Here is a 21,708-nt window from a genome sequence, read left to right on the forward strand (position 1 = left end):
TTGATTAGCGTATTATTAAGGATTATTCTTTACTACTTGGATTATTACATATTATATTAATGATGCAATATTATTGCAAAAGCGCAAAAGTTTAAGCGCAAACGAGTAAGTTAAAAATTGTTTAGATTATAATTTAGAATACAAAAATGGTATCAGTAAATAAAGCTGTCATAACAAAATCCGAGTTTACTACTGGAATCACTTCAATATTTTGAATGTGTTTTGATCGAGGTTTTTATGGTCATATTTTTTTATTTCATTTTTGTTTCGAACATGTATCAGTTTCAATTTCCTCAATACTGCCCATGTTGTTTCTTATTTAATCACCCGCTAGTAATTTAATATGTAATTGCATAAATTATTAATTTAAAGACGATAAATACATTTTGGCAAAATACTTAGGGAATAAATAAATAAAATAAAAAAATTTGTCAGTTTATTATTGTCACAAGCCGAGCAAAAAGCTCCTTATAATAATCAAGCAAAAAAAACATACCTGCATAATTATTTCTACACTTTTCAATCTTCAGTTGGTTTAGTTGGTTTAAAATGTTTATATTTATTCTTAATAACCAACAATTCCCGCCGCTTTATGATTTTTCATATTATGCCGTATTATTCGTATTATTCAGATTATTTACTATATTATTGGATTATGTGGTATTATTGCATTATGTACTATATTATTGGATTATGTCGTATTATCAAGATTAGTAAGATTATTGCATATTATTAATATTATTTGGTGAGTGACCCAAATATTATTAAAGTGTCACACCCCTCGAGTTTTAGACAACTTTGTCAGCAAAACCAGACAATTTTCTTGAAAGAGCAGCTGAATCATTTCAACACATTTATTTACTCTTCTTTTGCAGATTTTAGGTTAGGTTATGTTCTACAATTTTTTTATAACAATATTTTTTATTAAAACATTACATACCTTAAATACGGCCCTGATTGATGCGAATGTCAATTTCATTAATTATTTGGAATGAGTTCTAAATCCATTGTCCCCCATTAAAGAAATCAATACGTCCAGACTCCCTCGAGAGGAAAACCATTAATTTTAATCTCAAACACAAAAATCAATGCACATTTTATCAGTTTAGAGACAGAGGAAATTTAAAACAAAAAATAACAGTTCAGTTTGAATTACCTACCATAACTCAAGGGAAGTTTTTTCTGGACAAACTTAAATCAACACTGAAAATTAGATAGCAGAACGAGAAAGAGACCAAATTAATTTATATAAACTTCATCATTTTATAAACGAATGCGCTAAATTACAACCAGTCTCGTAGAGTTGACTCTCCCGTGAATTTTAGCGAATGAACGTTTCCCATTAGTGCAGGAAAACTTTTTACGGCCGATACGGTTTCAGTTTATATTCTGGGGGAAACTTTCACAGGAAAAGTTTTAAATTAGATTAACGGTTTATGATTTATCCATGAACGTTCCCGCAATGATAAGTTGACAACGCGTTTTAGTGATGGTACGTTTGTCCTCCTGTTTAATTTCCTCTCAACACATTTTAAATGTTTTAACGAGAAATTCGATCGTCTGGTTTTTCAAGGTGATTTCCATTAACACCTATTGCAACTATTTTCACAAATTGGCCGTCACACCTTCCACACTTAATGATGTTTTGACTAATATTTGCTAAGTAGCCTCTGTAGTTGTTTCAAGTAATCTAAAGGTTGCAGATAGTCAATTTATTGGATATTTTCCCGTTTCGTTTCTTTTAAACTTTAATTTACGGCCTTAAGACGTCTGGTTGGCGCCCGAATTATCGTCTGCTCGTTGGCGCATTAAATATACGCGAATTTTTATTGTTCAAATCTGCTTTGTTCGGTTTTTCTCGTTTTCTTAAAACGGGTTTTTTGCCAAGAACGTGAAACAGACACTAAAAATGTTTTTGTCCGCACTCAAACCGCAAAACAATGATGAAGACACGCTCCTTTAAATAATCTTCTAAGTAGTTTTTTGTAATCGTTAACTACAGTAAACATATTTACTTAAAATCTGTAGTGTTTTTCCACAATCAGACTTTCCAATCTTATAAATTCGAGACAGCAAATGTTAGCGCGATATTGTCGTGAACTTAGCTAACTCTGCAGAATGTAAATGTGTTAACTCAACTCGGCATAACAAACTGGGTCAAGTCTAATTATAACAGAGATCACAAAATATAAAATATATGTACAGTTTTAATCCTAATTCTTAAAAAATACAGTTTTTTAATTGTCTTGCTCTTTTGTTCATTAAATACCGCAGAATTTGACAGCACAGTATTTAACTAATTTGACAGGTACATAGTTGTTTTTTATATCAGTTTAAACCTTAGAAAGTGTATTTTTACGACACGATAAAGTGTCTATACAATTATAGTATATAAAACAATTTCAGGCTAAAATCAACGTTGCCTAATTTTGACAGCAGGAACAGTCTAATTTATAGATTCATAAACTTTAACTTACGACCCAATTAAACGTTTTTTTAGCAACAATTTTCCGCGATGTACATCAACCTGTACGCTAAGAAACAACAAACAAATTCTCACAGATGTGCTCGTAAATCGCATTTACGACCTTAATGATAGTCATAAATCTGCAAAGTTTTGGGTAGTGTTAAAGTTACAAATAGAGCAAAAAATGTTAGCTTAGAGCTGATAATTGGAAGCTCAGTCACTAAATTACTGGATGAATAGTGCCAGTTAAAAATAGCAGTCTGTGAAAGGGTAAAGAATAATTTAATAACTATTCTTGCTGTAATAAAAGTTGCTCTGCTAATATTAAATTCGCTAAACTTTTATCTGAAAGGTCTTTTGTCGTCTATTTACGGTCAAAAAGCAGATTTGCACCTCTCAAATACCACTCAAACAGAATGTAGCTTTGATGGCGTTTTCTGGGAAATTCGCTCCGAGTTTTCCAGAAACAATTTTCGTTCTTGAAACTCGCCATCATCCTTGAACTTTAATGCCCCGAACAAAGTAAACAAACCATTCGCGCGCCTATCAGTTTTCATATACGGAATCGTACGTCAAATCTTTGGAAGATTTATCGTTCCTCTAATTCTTATTTATGACAGAACTCGATTTAATGATCGAGAGTATCGAGACGGCTCTATTTTACCCTCCATTTGGCGTTCGTTGAGCTTCAAAAGAGAAATCCATTAAATTTGTCGTTAAATTGTCCGGTGTTCAAATTCTATAAAAGATCAATACTACAAAAAGTGTCATAGACTCAAAAATATGAATTATCTATTGTTGTGTTTAACATTACTCCTAAAAAAAGGAAAGTTTATGTATAAGAAACAATCACTCATTACGTTTTTTAGTCTTCCTCATTCCTAAAATATTAAATCTATGCCAAACGAGAATTTTAATAAAACGTGTATCATAAAGTAGTTAGTAGTAGAGTTATGACAATTAATTTGTAACACATTTTTTTGACCAAAATTTATTTAAATTAGCATGGAAAAACAACTGTTAAACGTAAAATCAAAAGCGTTTATTTCTAGTTTGTACTAGGCAAATTTATTTCAACTAAATTTGGGGTAAAGTGCAGCTAATTTAAATCTAAGACTGCTTGAACAAGACAAGCACGAAACGCTAGTCCTAATTGCAATTTGCCGTGAACTCTATAAATAACCTACAGTGTCAAGCAACAAACTTATGTATATTACTTTGCTAAGGTGGAAGGTTAATGCCATCTGTTGGAGCCATAAAGTGGCAAACTGTGTTTTAAAAATACAAGTTTAGAGTAGCCAGAGAAAGTACAAATTGGGTAATACGAATTTTAAAACAGTAACGGCTCGTTTCAGTGTTGCACGAAAGGAAGAAAAGAATTTCTAATGAGGGTTAAAAAGTAAAATATTGTCAAGGATTACCAATTTAGTAGCACTGCCAAATTGGATGTTAACATTGTATTACTTTAAGGTTGTAGTCAACTAATAACACTTAAATATCAAAAAGAATATTACACAAACTTAGCAAAAAGTCTTGATATCACGTTTCGAATTGTATTTTGCATTTTGATAACACCAGACCTATATAAAAATATACCAAATAAGTACAATAAAACTTTTGTCTTTTAGATTAACTGACTTTCAAACGTTACTTGTAGAACATAACTTTTAGTTTGTTTTTAAAAGATAATCAAAACTTTGTTCTTATGTATTTAACAAGTTATTTTAATTATTTCTTGGTAGCTACTACAATTCTAAACAAACCTTGTTTAGAAAGTAGGTTGCATGTTTCGCATTTAATCTTTAAAATCTTAAATATCCAGGACACGTTTTTCGTAAGTTTAAATCGAGTTCTGAAAAACAGTTTCACGTTTTTTTACTTTATTATTAAATTGGTTTTGTATACAATTTTCAAGTTTAATTAGTAAATTTTGTTTACTGGAGGAGTAGTTTTATTTTACTTTTGAATTAATTGGTACGTTGTTAAAGTCCATCGATTTTTAATTTATATCATTAAGAAGCCGCCATTTTAAATTAAATTGAGGGATAGACAATACCCATGTAAGACGGACAAGGGTTTTAATTTCACAACATTTCCACTGTGAATAATAAATTTGTAAAACTTATTTTTGAATCACACTTTTCGAAAATAAATCAGACATGTAAATTAAAACATAAATTGTTTTGGTAGTTAACACTCTCCTGTAAACTTTATATTAATATATGTTGGACTTGCAAATCATTAAATTAGCATCATACTTCATGGAATTATGAGTTGGTTTATATGCAAGAGCATGCAAAGAGAAAGTTATATTTCTAATTTATAAGGAATTTTGGTCGCTGTAAATTTTGCATTAAATGAATTACTAATGGAAATGACAGTTTCTTGCTGATACAAAGTGGAAAATGGCAATGCTTTTAGAATTTTCAGTTTGGTTAAATTTGTTTCTTAGATTTGAATTTATATAAATAATATGTGCTTATTCTACCAATTTGGTTCAAAATTTGTTTGCTTTATTGCCACACTTGTAAATTCCACATGTGGTGCTGCCAAACTGGCTAATTCGATCAATTTGGCTCAGAATGTGATTACAATGTTATTAAACTGACAAATTATGATTATGAAGTGTTTGATTCCTTAGTGAGTGACCCTCTATGTGTTTTTAAGGTGAAATTATGCACAATTTGTTTAAAAGCTTAATTAAATTTAATGCTACGAGGAAGTTTTTTTAAACTAAATTCTCTCTTATTTTAATTATCTCTTGGTATGAGATCTGTCATTCTGAACATTGTACTCCAATCCCAAATGTGAATTATTTCTGTCGGAAAAATTGGTATCGAAAATTGGCTTGAAACAGGCGGAAATTGAAAAACGGGGCCGTGTAGCTGCCAACCCTTGGAGGGCAATTAGAACTAGGCCCATATGCAAAATGCAACGAAAATTTAAGGGTAAAGGGAGAGAGGCATATATTACATGCAACCTTGACCTGATCGCACAGGGTCAGGTAGGGTGCGCAGCACGGCCAGACGCTCAAGACGCCGCGGCCAAACTGTTGCTACAGTCAGTTGTTTTGCGGATGGACGCTTTGTGCGTCCTTTGTTTTGGACACTCAATATACGGAAAGTTTTCAAAAGTTTCCTCCTGTCGCATTTTATAGGATTTTTCACCTAAAAACCTGTTGAAAAGTTTCCTTTGTTGTGTTTTCAGGTGAGAAAATTGTAGTTTTATTATCACTTGCTAATATTAATTTTCAAACTCAATAATCAAAATTTTTAATATATTAGACATTTTGTTATTAATTTACGATTTATTTTGATGACTGGACTCAATAAACATTATTATTTAATTTTATCAGACTGCAGGATGATCCAATTAACAATAGTGGAGCTATAGAAATAGCGTAGTTCTACGAATATCCTGGTTTTCTAAGCCCCAGGCCACAAGTTTTTATCATTGAACACAATAAAGTCCAGCAAAGTTCGATGAGAAAGAAATTGAACTTGCAATCTACAAAGTGCAAAAACGAGTAAAACAATTCCAATGTGAAAATTGTAAAACCTGTTTTTGAAGAAAATTAGTTTCAAAATAATTAGTAGATCTAATACCCTATACAATTTATACATAATAACTAGTACAAATAAATTCATATTCAAATTATTGCAAAAAACGACTAAATCTGTTCGCCCAGCAACGATTCGATGAAAAAAAGTATTATTCTATATTCGTATTCAATTAAAATGACAAAAACATATTAAACAACTCAATAAAACTTTTTGAAAACATGTTCACATTTTTTAAATGTATTGCAGTCCTGGATGTAAAAATAAATCACTTTTATATACAAAAAATACCATCAGTTTTATTGATTGTAGAAATAAATTGGGAGAATGTTTGTTTATTTGAGTTATAGTATAATTATTGGAGAATTAGAAGTTGATGATTAAATTTTGTTGAACACTTTTAAAATTAATTAATTTGTATGTTTTAGTTTGTCAATTTTGTTAAATTCAGTTTGATAATCGTTTAATGAAAACCACATTTACTGGTCGAACAGTTTCTCCAATACAAACTGAATTGGAAAATTTATTCAATTTTTGGTGCATTGTTGTTCAACTTAACTTAATAATAGTGTTTTTGCCTTAATTCTTATTATCATTATGGCAACAGTTGATCTGCTTGCCCAATATTGTCATATGTCAATTCTTCTTTCTCTACTTTTTTCAAAGTTTATTTAATTTATTACTAGATTTCCACCACTGATACATGTCACATAAAAGGACTATTTAATCATATCTTTTAATTGAAGTTATTCAAATTGAAATAGGGAATAGGAAAATTAGTATAAAGATTACCGTTTTGAATAGGTATAATAACAGAAAATTTCCGATTAGTGTCAAGCTAAATCCCGTATACCGTTTATTAAATTTTCCAACAATGACGACGCTTTCCACCAATTTCCACATAATATGTTTAATAAAAGCCTCAGCGACTAAGATGAAAGACCTAAGAAAAGATCGAAATATTATACAAAGATCAAGGTTATGTTTTGTAAAGAGTTCAGATAAATATAGGAGATGAGAAATTATAATTTTGTCTTAAGAATGACTTAAATTGTTGGTATTTTTTGTACTTTCATTTATACACAAATCATATAGCGTTTTTACTTAAGTTACTTATGTATAATTTAGTGATTAATGTAATTTGGTTTCGGTTATTGACATACATATTGTAAACTACACTTTTTTGAGTCTCCTAACTAACATAATAATTTTTTATAAAATCAATATTATTTTGATGCGTTTTTTTATTATTTGAGTTAATTGGTTTGTTATTAACGTTGTCCCCAATTTAACCTTGTAAAAAGCAATTTTCAAGCGCTTTCACTATACTTCCCCATAATTGATGACTGCCTGAATTAATAATTAAACTTTCAAGTATAATCAAGCTTCTATCAAAATCAATAAGGATTCCCTTGCAATGTCAAGGTAGATTAAACTTCTCGGTTTTCCGGCTCGGTATTTACGTTAGAATTTTTCCGTATTCCCACAATTCAGAACGATCACATCATAATACTTACTACACAATACCATTTTAGCTTGGAATGTTACGGTAAGCTAATGCCAGCTTTAAGGTTGCCTATAAATAGAGCTCCGTATTGCAGATTTCAACCGAAAAGGTTTTATGAAAAATGTAAATGCAGTCTCGTTGTACAAAGTACATGTAGGTAACCAAATAAAAAAAGTTTTTATTTTCGTTTGCTGTACAGGGTGGTTCAAATTGATTGTAGGATAATTCAAGAGTGGACATTAAAAATAAACTCTAAAAAGTGTCATATAAACTGTAGTTGAAAAGTTCTCCCAAGCGGAGTTAGAGCACCTTAAAGGTGAGCCACTAAAACCATTTTTATTTTTAATTCCTAGGCGAAAAAAATTACTCAAATAAAATTTGGAATGCTTTTTTCAGTTTTTTAAAATAATCTGGACAAATACGTGGGCTGTTCAAAAAGTTTGACAGCTTTAAATTTCTTTAAACTATAATTTTAGATCGTTCTGATGGGGCACATGTGATAGCCCACACTTTTTCCTAGAAAAAGTATGTCTGAACATTTCTATTCATTTTGCATAGTTTTTCAGATACCGTCATTTTTATACGCTAATTCATAATGAAAAAAATTAGTAGCTGTCCAGATTATTTTAAAAAATTGGAAAAAACGCCAAATAATTACTTCAAAATGATAAACAAACATTTTTTTTCTTGGGGTATACCTATACTTAGTATAAACTTTTCAACCATAGTTTATATGACTTTTTGGCGTTAATTTTTTATGTAATATCCTACAATCAATTTGGACAACCCTGTATATGGATTATGCGTATTCGGTTACCTCACTCTGTAATATTTCTAATCAGGTTTGCCACATAAAGACTTTAAAAATTAAATTTTCCGCATTTCGTTTTATGCGGCTTTTTTGAGTGTGGGAAGAAAAGTTTTACAGTTTCTACTTCACAAAACTTAAAACACTTTTGGATTTTTAAATCCAGTTTAGTCGTGGATGACCTAGAGCAAACCATTTGAGGAAAACAAAGGAATCGATAATAAAAATAGCCTGGAATTGCTGAACATGTTGTTCACACTGAAATTGCTGGTGTAAACTCGTTTCTGTTGTTTGTGGTTTTTTAAAATTGTGTTCGCATCATTGCAAATTTAAACAATTTGTTGCAAGATGGAATTCATTCTTTTTGATAAGTGCAACCTTTGTGTTTTCACATACTTTGGCAATCATACAAAACGCGTCAAAAATTATTGAGAATTTAGGTCGCATAGTCAATAAGAATATTTGGTGTCAGCTGGTGAGTAATAGCAAAATAGGCCAAGTAATTTAACTTCGTGGTAACCACTAGTTGTAGTTAGATCGAAAGATAATGAAAAAGGCGCTGTCAACCTTGCCAGAACAAATTCAGGGTGAAAGTTTTATCTTTCATCTCTAGTTTGTGAGGCAGAACCTAAATTAGGGTAGTTTCTCAACCAGTCTAGTTTCCAGGTAATTTAACCAAAGAGAAACTTGAGAATCCATTTTCTTTTCTTTCATAAGTTGACTTAAATTTTATTACTATATTGTCAGATCTGTAAGAAAATTTAGGTAACAATAATTATTGTAGCAACTACATCTGCATAAATTCAATAAATAATTGCACGTGCTCAACCGACTCCTTACCGTTTAAATCGCCATGACAAACTGAGGGAAAGCGGTTCAACTTAATGGAGAAACTTTCCCTCAAGTTCGACACTTCAAGTCAAACTGAAGTAGTTTCCCAACAGCTTGAGGAAGCCGCATCTTTAACGAATTAACTCTACCGGGAATTTCAATTAATTTGATGAGGCCGGGGCAACGAACGGAAAATTGTCCACGTGTCTTTCAAGTTGGTCGCGTGCCGAAAAAACCATCTTCGTGTATCGATAAATCGGGAGTAAATTATTGCCCTCACGAGGACAGTTAATGAGTGGGGGAGGGTCAAGGCTGGAACTGCGTCATTCCAGAATTGTGGCTGTTATTTTTCCTTGATGAATGCGATCGAGGCTGAAGGGGTTGCGTGTCGATGTTGTTTGTAGGTGAAACGTGAACGTTAATGCTCTGTAATAATGCCCTTCCCGTTTTCTCTAGGACAGGTCACGTGTCTGGGCATTTGCCGGTGCTATGCCGGTGTCCTTTGATTTTTCACCAGTACAATTCACTGCTTTGTAAGATTTAATCGTGAATTTTAATAGGTCCACGTGTGGTTTAATACCTTTTTTTAGTAAATAGAACATGACATTATTTTTGTAAAAGCAAACAAAGCTAATTTCATTTCTGCTTTGTTGCTACAATTATTCTATTTTAGTTCAAAGTTACTGCAATGTCGCCCAACTGACCACCATTCTAATTTATTGCATGTTGTGTAGTCTATCTTTTTCATAAAAACGAACCACAATCGACCATTTTTGTAAAAACATAACTTAATAAAATTTCTTTTTACCATTTTGCAGCTAAAAGTGTCCGTTTTAGATCACTCTGTATTGTATCTCAAAATTTTCTAAAAACCTAAACTGACTTCAAAACTGCATTTCCAGAACTTTGATGACTGATAACTTAGTTATTTTTAGAACTAGATGTAGAACCAGGGTGATCAAAGAAAGTATCATCCTTTGGTGCCAAAGGGGTATTCGGAGTTTTTTTTTACTACTTTTTGAAATTCAATATCTCGGTAACATGAAGAACTAGAGAGGCCAGTTTTAGCTCATTTTGTAGTATTTTTTATCCTTTTTCTAATGACCAGTGAAATCTATAAGAGTTCAAATAAAAAAGGTACAATCATTCAAAAACTGAGAAAATGTGAATTTTTACAAAAAATGAAATTTTGTCAATTTTTTATTTTGCTCCAGGAGGGTTCCAATGCGCAGCAAAGGGCATATTTATACCAAAGGACCTTAAATTAGGTAAAATAAGTAGAAAAAAAGCACTTTAATTTTTCAAAAAAATTTAAAGAATGTCTTTTTTTCCATCTTCGTACTTTTAGTTTCTCTGTTTGTTATTAATATTCATTTTCTAAATTTAAAATACGCCTGGTGTAACATCCATACGTGTAGTATTTATTACGATTATTGTAACAAGTTTATTTCTCGTATAAAATAAAGTTCAATACAGCAACTGCAGTCAATTTCAATATAACAGATTGAGTGATCGAGAAACAAATCGAAAATCAGCTTGACGCGTTTTTAGTAGTATAACAAATGGACTTTTGCTGCAGTCCAATTTTCTTGTTAAGAAAACGAAACTGCATAATTCAGAAAAGATATGGGATATTTTAAAATAAATTTTCTGTTTGATCTATCTCCAGATGGTGTTAGTTTTATGCACGAGTGTGATATTTTCCATGTTTCCAATGAATCCTCACTCAAGCAAAGACTGTTCTTTATAAGTTTGGCTCAGTTGAGCTTAAATCAAATTAAATGTGCTTATCTCAGGTAAAAGTTAACTCCCACTTGACTTAATGACCCTTAGCTGAAACAAATTATTTGTTATTCAAATTCTATTCTTTTTCAGACCCAACAGTGCACAGCTAACGCTCATGATTTAGAGGGGAAATGAGGCCTGAGAATCCAGAAAAATGGAAAGAACATCAATCTTGTAACTAGTCAGGTTACAGGGTCGACACAGTTTCTGGAGGAATGAATGCACATAATGCAGGTAAATGGGCATTTTAATGAAGTTTTCTAAAAAGAAAAGCGGTTGCTAATTGAACCGGGAAAATTATAATTGAACCTCGAAATCTCTATCAGAACATATTGATCACATCAGAATTATATGCAAAAAGTTCAAAGAGGTAAATCTCAAAATTCAATTAGATAAATCCGAATTTTTGCGTAAAGAAGTTGCTTTTCTTGGACATCTTATAACGTCCGAAGGTATTAAACCAAACCCTTTAAAAACCGAAGCAATCCCACGATATCCAATTTCTAAAACTCAAAAAGAGATAAAGGCTTTCTTAGGACTAGTTGGTTATTATCGCAGGTTTATTAAAAACTTTTCTAAAATTACTTTTCCAATGATAAAATGCCTTCGTAAAGGAAGTGAAAATTATATTGGAAATCATGAATTTAAAGCAGCTCCAGAAATGTAAGGAACTTATTAGTAATTCACCTGTTCTTCAATATCCAGATTTTAACAAACGTTTCAAATTGACAACTGATGCATCCAATGTAGCAATAGGTAGTGTTTTATCTCAAAACGATCATCCTATAGCTTTTTACTCTCGAAATCTCAATTCTGCTGAGAAAAATTACTCTACCATAGAAAAAGAACTTCTTTCAATTGTAGAGTCAACTAAACATTTTCGTTGCTATCTCTATGGTGTTAAATTTGTAATTGAAACTGACCACAATCCTCTTGTTTCGCTTTCAAAAATTAAAGAACCAAACTCAAGTCAACTGTTGGCAAGGGGTTGAAAAAAAAAGCAAAAAGCACTTCATAATGTGTCCATTAATCATAAAAGCTCTCGATAGTATCAGTCCTTTTAAATCAATAAACATAATACGCTATTTTGGTTAAGGAATGACCGATGGACGCTATTTTTTTTTAATGTCACGCACATGGAGGTTCTTTTTTTCAATCAGGAATGATTAATGAACGGCTTGCATATGGGCCTCAAGAAGGATCTGAGGCCATAGAGAACTGATTTGCATAAGCTGCTTTCAAAGCTTCCTTTGACGCCGGTTGCTTTTATCTGCCTCCACTTTTTTTTATTTCGTCATTCTAGATAGTTTTTCCTGTAATACGGTTGAGAGAGTTCTTTTCATTTCTCTTTTAAAGCAAGAACCATTTAAGTGTTTCTGTTCTTTGTTTACGATGTTGGTGTAATTAATTCAGTCGTGATAGAAGAGACTCAAAGATAAATTTTGTAAAGCAAAAAAAGCTAATTGCTTGTCAGTTCTTTTAAGTTTATCATTATAAAAACTCAAAAAGTTTTGCTGTTGTTTAGTATTTTTCTTATTTTACTCGTCATAACATATTTACTTTTGTTTCAATAATTACGAAAGCGTAGAAGTACGAAGGCGTAGAAGGGCCACAGACGTTATTTTTCTTAAATTTTACTTCAAACTCAGAAATTAACTAAATTCCGACTTCAAACTCGGAATTTAGTTGTAATGTGACAAACTGACAAATTCTACTATTTTGGTTTGAAGAGTGTTTTTGCAATGTTGACAAATTAACAAATTCTAATAATTAAGATCAAAGAGTGTTTGCAATGTTGCCAAACTGACTAATTTTACAATTTTGGTTCGAAGAGTGTTTGTAATGTAACCAAACTGACAAGTCCGACTAATTTCTTTGAAGTGTGTTTGCAATGTAGCCAAAGTTAACAAATTTTACTAATTTACATCGAAGAATGTTTGCAATGTTGCCAAACTGAAAAAATTTGTCTAATTTGGTTTAAAGAGCTTTTGCAATGTGACAATGTAAATTCTGAGTTCGAAGTCGGAATTTAAGAAAAAAAATGTTTGTGGCCCTTCTACGCCTTCGTATAGAAGGGCCACAGACGTTATTTTTCTTAAATTTCGACTTCAAACTCGGAAATTAACTAAATTCCGACTTCGAACTCGAATTTAACTAAATTCCGACTTCAAACTCGGAATTTAGTTGCAATGTTGTCAAACTGACAAATTCTACTATTTTGGTTCGAAGAGTGTTTTTGCAATGTTGACAAATTAACAAATTCTACTAATTAAGATCAAAGAGTGTTTGCAAGGTTGCCAAACTGACTATTAATACTAATTTGGTTTGAAGAGTATATGCAATGCTATCAAACTGACAAATTCTACAATTTTGGTTTGAAGAGTGTTTCCAATCTGTCCAAACTGACAAGTTCAACTAATTTCTTTGAAGTGTGTTTGCTTGCAATGTTGCCAAATTAACAAACTCCTAATTTAGATCGAAGACTGTTTGCAATGTTGCCTAACTGACAAAATTTGGTAATTTGGTTCAAAAGTGTCCTTGCAATGTTATCATACTAACAAATTCTACAACTTTAAAGTTGGAATTTAACTAAATTCCGAGTACAAAGTCGAAATTTAACTAAATTCCGAGTTCAAAGTCGGAATTTAACTAAATTCCGAGTTCAAAGTCCGAATTTAACTAAATTCAGAGTTCGAAGTCGGAATTTACCTAAATTCCAAGGAATTTAAGAAAAAAAATGTTGTGGCCCTTCTACGCCTTCGTAAATAATCCATATACTTGTGCAACAAATTTTTAAAAGATTTAGTTTGCCTGGTTAGGAGTTTGGGTTTGACGATTTTTTTGACCATAAAACTATCCATTATGATAAGATTTACGCAAATGATATATGAATATTTAAAAACAAATTTACGGTTACAAAAAAAAGTTTTAAAAAAATTTGGCTCTAGTGAAAACATCACGTACATTTATGAATTAGTTAGAACGATGTAACAGGCAACCCGGAGGTTGATCGATAACCGTTGCGGAAACAACAATTACTAGCAAAACTGGTTCTTTTGTTTAACTTAATTCATTTGCTCGTTAAATGACCCGCAAATATATAAATCAATGCTTCTTTCTGGACAAAGTCCAACATTTTTGGTTGTTTGGTTGAGTGTAAAGAGCAAAAATAGCTTAAATCGATCGACCAGTCCAAAATATAGCCACAGTTTATCCGAGAATCGTCGAAGGTCAAGAAAATAATGAAATTTTGATGGCAATCTATCCCTAACTAAGACACGCGAACGATAACTTTTAAAAAAAAGTTTTCAAACTGTACAACGTGTGCATGAATATAATATTGACTTTGAAAAATTCACTTTGTTACACCGACTTTCTTACGTATCAAGGTTAAATTGCAATATCCACGTGAGTTTTCTTTGTAAAGTTTGTTACTTGAACTTGAACAATATGTATTAAGTAAAGCAATTTATCAATTTAAGATTAATATAATTTAACAGGAAGAAAAGTACAAGGAAAGGAAATCTACACGTGCAGCATTTCCGTAGATTTCAGCATAGTTTAAGATTCATGTTTTGCCAAAATTAAGTGAGTGAAGTGGGCTTGATAAACTTTTGTGGTAAAATATACTATTTTCAGCATTTGTGAGTATACTACTTTTTGGCATAAATCTGATTTAAATTCCAAATCTAACTTTTTCCTCGGTAAATCATTACGTAGGGTGGTGCCTCTATTAACAATCTTAACCTCAAAAAGTCAACGTCTAGTTGACTAAACAGACAATTTTTACCCTCGTTTTACACACTACTCTACTCATGAGTCTGGCCACAAGATTGCGCAAGCCCACATCGAAACGCAAACAAAGTTCCCGCAATTACCCAGTAAGACCGTTTCGTCCGAAACGTAAATGCAAAAAAACTTCAACCAACTTTACAATCCCTCTAGTCGAATTCCCCACAATTTGGGAGGAATTGCGAGTTAACAATCAATTGTGCGACGGTTCGGTAAAGTGCGAAGATGGCGTCCGTTTTAATATTCATCGTATCATTTTGTCGGCCATCAGCCCTTATTTTAGGGCTTTATTCACCAACTCTATTAACGGCGGTCGACCTGAAATACACGAAGCTAATGTTAACGTAAGCAGCACTGCTTTCAAGGTGGTGTTGGATTACGCTTACACAGGAAGTTGCGTTATTAATGCAGGAAATGTGTTTGAAGTTTTAAGATATGCGGATCAATATGAAATACTGGATGTTGTAAGAAAATGCTGCGAGTATTTAGTCAATGACTTGTCACCCAAGAACTGTTTGCAAGTTTTGAAATTTGCCAGCCAATTTTTCTGCAACTATTTGACAGACAAAGGAAATATCTACGTGCTGCAGAACTTCAGTGAGGTGCTAAAAGACAATCTGGAATTTGTGAAATTATCGGTGGAACATTTGAAAAAGATTTTAGCCGACGATTACCTCAACGTGAAATCCGAGGAAATGGTGTTTGAAGCTATTAAAACTTGGGTGGATTACGCTCCTCAACAGCGTAAAGTGCATCTTTTGGATTTGCTCAAGTGCGTTCGAATGGGTGCCTTAACCCATGAAAAAATAGTCAAAATTGCACGCTGGCCTCTTATTGAAGCAGACACGACTTGCACTCTGTATATTGCTGACGTTCTTACCATAATGGAGATGGATACTTTCGTATCCAGACCCAGGATACCTTACGATGTTTTATTTGCTATTGGAGGTTGGAGTGCTGGTAGTCCCACCAGTTTTGTTGAAACATACGACAATCGTGCTGATCGCTGGTTGGTTAGCAAAGATACTGACGTAGTCGCCAGAGCCTACCATGGCATGTGCACTTTTCAAGGAAAAATCTACTTGGTGGGGGGTTTTGACGGTAATGAATACTTCAACACTGTCAGATGTTTTGATCCGTCTACGCACACTTGGAGTGACTGCGCCTGTATGTACTACAGTAGATGCTACGTTAGCGTGGTCTTGTGTGATGGTAAAATTTACGCGATGGGTGGTTACAATGGACGAATACGCATGAATAGCGCTGAACGATATGATCCATTGCGCAACCAATGGGAGTTGATTCCATCAATGCAGAAACAGCGCAGCGATGCCAGCGCCGCAGTTTTACACCACAAAATTTATATTGTAGGAGGTTTTAATGGACATGAAGTAATGAATTCGGCAGAAATGTTTGATCCTGACACCAATCAATGGTCGTACATTCCTCCAATGATTTCTGCTCGATCAGGAGTTAGCCTTATATCCTACCACGGAGCTTTGTATGCCATTGGAGGATTTAACGGCTTTACCAGACTGCCTACAACCGAAAAATTTGAACCAGACGCGTCCAGTTGGACAGAAATATCAGAAATGATGACTCCCAGAAGCAATTTTGGCACGGTCATCCTCGACGACTATATCTACGTTATAGGGGGATTTAATGGAAGTACCACCATTAATTACGTGGAATACCTGGACACTGATACCTACGAATGGACCGATGCAGCTTCTATGAATTTGAACAGGTCCGCATTGAGTGCCTGCGTTATTAGTGGCCTGTCAAATTCCAAGGATTACTCGTATTTGGATCGAAGTCAGAAACAGCAGAATGAAGATGTCAAAGTTGAAATCTAGTACGCTGTTTTTTCAGTTTTATATAAACATATGTTTATGAGTAAAATGACAATTTTTCTGTTATTATTGATAAAGGGTGTCCCATGTCAAGCAAGCCTGTTTGTCATTGGTCAAAAGCTTTCAGCTTGCTGCTTTTTCTTGTGATTTACTCAAAAGCTACACATGTCACTATCATAATGTCTGGGACTTGATGTAAGAGCAGTTTGTCAAAACGTAAGTTCAGGTTTACACACTAACATTTTGTGGCGATTTACACCAGCTTTCTAGAAGTAATTTAACAGTGGAGTTAATCGAACTTTTAGTGGCAATAACCACCACGCAATCTAAAACTTTCACGTGATAATTGAAAGTTTAACTGTTATATTTTGCTACTAAATGAGTTACTACGTGTACACTTGATTATTTGATACACTACAGAAACTGTCACTTCACTATAGTGCAGACCATACTTTCTCCCTGAATGTAAAATTGTAAACTTACTTAATGTCTTAATATTTGATTTATTTGAAGATATTGGAGTAGGTCACAAAAAAATAAATATTTTTAATCAATTAGATTGGAAATGGAATGGAAAATTGTTCATTTTTACTTGCTAAAACTGACATTTTAAACCATTAAATTCAAAAAGACAGAACTGGCACTACTCCAATTAGTGTCCTATTGAAAACTGGCGTTGTAATTTGATTTTCTGCAATGAACTGATAGTAAGCGAAATTGTGCTTTAATCACATCGATTGATATTTATTGCTAAACTTAGTTCTTAAATTACTGGTAATATAGTTATGTTGATACTAGTGCAGGTTATTATTTCTGGACATCTCGTATAGTTGGATTTTGTTTAACTGAATGACTAAAGCATTCGAAACTTCTCTGGATTTTGGTACAACACGATGAACCTATCCAAGAGGATCCTAATCTGATAACAGATAAATGTTTTAAATGTTACAATTAAAGAACAAACATCAAGTTCAAAACATTCTCTTTCTATTACATTATTGTCATCTAATTTTTTTTTGATTTTTACCATAAATAGCTGACAATATGCGAAATTGAATCAACTTATTCAACATTAAACATTTTTCAAGCATGACAGTAACATATTGATTTTATTTCTTCCAGAAACAACGCAGAGAGTTGGGCTTGAAAAGATTTTGGTCTGCTGTAAAAACGTCAAACAGTAGTAGTTCTCAAGGTGAGCGCGATTCTCCTCATGATGAAGCTAAACCAGGACCAAATTGTTCTTTACCCTTACTACAGGTGATTAAAACTCAATTTTTTAATGCGGAAACTAATTTTGGGAAAAGGTTTGGCCAAGTGCAGACTCACCTAGAGGCGAAGCTGACGGTCAAAGCTTTGTATTCCCCGAAGGAGGAGACGACAACACTTCGCAGCATTCCATCTACGTCGATACTATACACCACGTGGACTCGGGGATTGAATCCTCTCAGGTAAACCGTTCTCTACTTTGAAGAAAACGCGTTCAATAGGTGGTATCTTAGGTGTCACCATTACCTCAGCAAATCCCCACGTCTCCAATTACATCACCCACTACCAGTGTTCGACGGCCAAGTACCTCCCTGCTTCATCCGGATCATGCAAGGTTGTTTCGGTTGCACCAGGTTGTATCATCTCCGGAGCACACTTCTACAGAAGATATTTCCGAACAGCATCAGATGGCTACCTCTTTGTCTTCTTCTACTACTTCTTCACTTACTTCAGTTGCTGCACTAGGACAAACAGGTATTAATTGCAATTACCTTCATACATTTCTTCTACAAAATTGTAATTTTAGGCGTTGTTGCCAGTACTAGTCTTTCGTACGACAATCGTAGACGTTCCTCAACAATGACGGCCGGTCGTTATTCCCTCTTTGACGCTTTGGACCTGGAGTACGCATTATTACGAGCAGCAGCTAGAGGTAGCGTAGGACCTTATTCCCTGAGCGAAAGCCTTCACAAACTGACCTTTACTCAAAGCCTGGCTTTTCCTGCCTTGGCAAGAGGTTTAGCTACCAAACGACGCAGATCTGGTCAAAGTATCAACTCCCGAAGGACTTTGGGCAGCGGCGACAGTGGATTGAACGCTTTTGCCAAAGTGATTACCGTGTTAGTGTTGGTTTTGGTGAGTGTACTCGTGTTTGCGGTAGTGTACAAGTTTGTGAGGACGTGAGGGTTGCTTTTGGCCCCTGGTGGGGTCAATAAAGGAGGTCGCTTTATCATTGGACGGAATAGTAGTTTCCCCGGGCGGAAAGGGGGGTAAAATTGCACAACAAATCAAGTGAAAAACAGAACCCGCAATGCGTTTAGCATAGCCGGTTAATGTGATAAACGATCGTACTACTGGATTCTTATCGGTCTACGACGTAATTTTAATTAATAATCATTAATCTAAGCGAATTTCCCCTAAACAGTATTTTCATCAAAATTGATTGTTTTCTAATAATGATAATTAAGCCTACTAAATAAAAACTTTACTATTATTAGACGATCTAACTGTTTGCGTTTTATTCATTTTTATGTTTTTGTATTTCAATCTTTGCTTGCTGCATAACCTGATAAATGATTTTTGGAATACCATACGGTATTGATTAACTTTGTTTAAATATTCAACATTCTAAATAATTATTTTGTTTTATATTTTATCGATTAGTAATAATTGGACTTTTGCATACCTACCATCATGACTTATTTTTATTCAAATATGCGCGTAACATTTTGTTTAGTTTATTCCTTGGAGGCTTTACTATAGTTTGTTCTATAATATTAACAACCTAAGTTTGCCTAACTAAATTTACCATTTAGAGAATACTGAAACACTACGCCTTTCAACAAAGTTTATAACGGGGAAAAGTTCAGAATGTCGATTTCTATTGCATTATCGGATAAGTTTCAGATATCCTGATTTACTGCGTCGTTTACCCCATCTAAAACGCGTGCAATACTTTAGGAATAGGCAATTTATTTTCCTTTTTTTCTTGACATTTGATACATGATTGAGAAGCAGTTTTTTGTACCATACATGCTTCTTAACGTGCTATCAGACCTGGAATAAGTACATAAGTAAAACATTTTGAGTGATTAGTAATCAGTAAAGTAGATACTTAAAACAGAACTGGCATTAAATGGTACTTTAAACCACTTTCCTCACTTCACTGAGGACTTTTGCTATTCTTGTATTCAAAATTTGAGACGTTGCCATTCTAAACCAGCTTTTAACAGAACCTACTGTAAAGTACAATTTAACATCTTCACTTAAAAAACTAAGTCACTTTTACTCATTTTCTTGTCTCACAAAATCCATGAATTTCCATTATTTTAAATGGCACATCCTGTATAATTTAAGATTATTTTGTTAGAGAGAAGATTAAAAGTTACAATTTCTCAGATATTAACAGTTATAGGTCTCATGAGCCACTGCTTTAAAAGCTTTAAAGTTAAATATCATAAAAGTGCCAAAATCCTTAATTTTAAAAAAGAATTTTCAAAATCTGTTTGTACTTCTCGAATATAGAGATGTATTAATAGGTCCTAAGTTTATCTTAAATTAACATATTATGTTAATTATTATACAGGGTGGTCCAGTTTTAAGTGTCAATAATTCACCATTTGATAGCCAATCAAAAAATAAGTTGACTTGCATTGTGTCATTTTTCTGAAAAAGGTTTCCTAAGGAAGATACAGTCCTCCAAATTTCAATTTAAAAAATCGTTTTATAGTTTAAAACTGAACATCCAAGACTTGTGAAAGTCCAAATTTGTACTGAATAGTCTAAAAACTTGCTTTTTACTATTAGGAATGGTCTTATGATTCGCTTTCTCAGACTGCCATCCTGGTTGAGTGTCTGAAACTGGCATTCAAAAACTAAAAAAAGTCCGGAAATCAAGACAAAGATTGTATTGTGCATGAAACTCATTTTTTACTACTAAAAATAATATAAAAGTTGACTTTTAATGCTAGAACTGACTTTACTAGGACTAAAGAGAGTCCAAAAGTACATTTTCAAGACTTTAATTGGTGTACAACTGAATTTTCTGGACTGGACAACAAGTCTAGAAGGAAATTAAATTTTCGGACTAGTTTATTTCTAAAAATTAGTTCTCAAGACTATTATTGTAGCATTTGGTAAGAAAATTTTTTACTTTTATTACTGAAGAAACTTGACTTTTGGAAATAGTCTTAAACTCGATTTTTCAGTCTTAAAAAGTACTAAAAACAGTCATTTCTTAGAGGTGCTACAATTTATTGCACCTATGAGTGTAGAAGTCAATTTAATAGTGAAGAAGCTTGAAATATCGTTTTCAAGATTATGGTCAATGGACAAACTAGCTTTTAGGCCTGATAAGTCAAAAACTTTGTAAAGATAGTCTTGAAACTCGATTTGAGGCACTGAAAACAGCCTTAAAACACTAAAAATGATTCTAGTTTATTAAGAAATACCCGAATTTTTAGCACTGAGGTGTCTAGAAGTCGATTTAATAGTGAAAAAGCTTGGAATGCCATTTTAAGTCTATGAAGAATGTAAAAAATGTTTTTTAAGTTTGCTATGTCAATAACTTGGTGAAGATAGTCTTGAAACTCGATTTTCCAAGCTGAAAGCAGTTTTGAAGCACTAAAAATAGTCCAGAATTCGAAGAAAATGAAAAGCAAAGTAAAAAGCACGAAAAGTTCGTTTTCAAGACAATTTTCATGAATCTAATGTCAATGTCCTGCATCTAAGACTATTTTCAAGACTAAAATATTGAAATTTGTCTTCAAATTATGAAAACTTACTTCAAATGCAAATTTTAAGCTTCTGATGTCACTTTTCATTAGTTCAGTCACATTTTGGGGTTCAAGTAAATTTTTAAGGTTTAAATGTATGAATTTGCAGTAATAATAAATTCTTGAAAAAGTAGTTTTTATGTCTACAAGTCAATTTTTAGTATTAAAGTCTCTCGATTTGCATGAAAACTGGTTACAAACACAATTTTTAAGCTTCTGAAATTTGTATCTTTTCTAATTCAATTTTCAAAACTAAAGTCTTTTAGTTTGTCTGGAAACTATGAAAACTACAATAATATTTTTTAAACTTCTTAAGTAAATTTTCCGTTTCCAAGACAATTT

General features: G+C 32.9%; 2 protein-coding genes across 2 annotated transcripts; both read left to right on the plus strand.

The window, feature by feature from the left end:
* The first annotated feature begins 5,518 nt into the window (after positions 1-5,518).
* Positions 5,519-19,087, plus strand: LOC145732560 (uncharacterized). The gene is made up of 6 exons (XM_081984899.1): positions 5,519-5,674; positions 11,049-11,192; positions 17,726-17,863; positions 17,911-18,054; positions 18,106-18,346; positions 18,399-19,087. The coding sequence occupies exons 2-6, from the start codon at positions 11,178-11,180 to the stop codon at positions 18,773-18,775; spliced, it is 915 nt and encodes a 304-aa protein (XP_081841025.1). The 5' UTR covers positions 5,519-5,674; positions 11,049-11,177; the 3' UTR covers positions 18,776-19,087.
* On the plus strand, positions 14,696-16,652 carry LOC145732661 (kelch-like protein 10). The gene has a single exon (XM_081985070.1). It carries the CDS (start codon positions 14,774-14,776, stop codon positions 16,604-16,606), a length of 1,833 nt encoding a protein of 610 aa, XP_081841196.1. The 5' UTR covers positions 14,696-14,773; the 3' UTR covers positions 16,607-16,652.
* Positions 19,088-21,708: the final 2,621 nt, after the last annotated feature.

Source organism: Ips typographus, linkage group LG8 (genome assembly GCF_016097725.1).
Source record: "Ips typographus isolate SLU linkage group LG8, UJ_Ityp_2.0, whole genome shotgun sequence".
Lineage (NCBI taxonomy): Eukaryota > Metazoa > Arthropoda > Insecta > Coleoptera > Curculionidae > Ips > Ips typographus.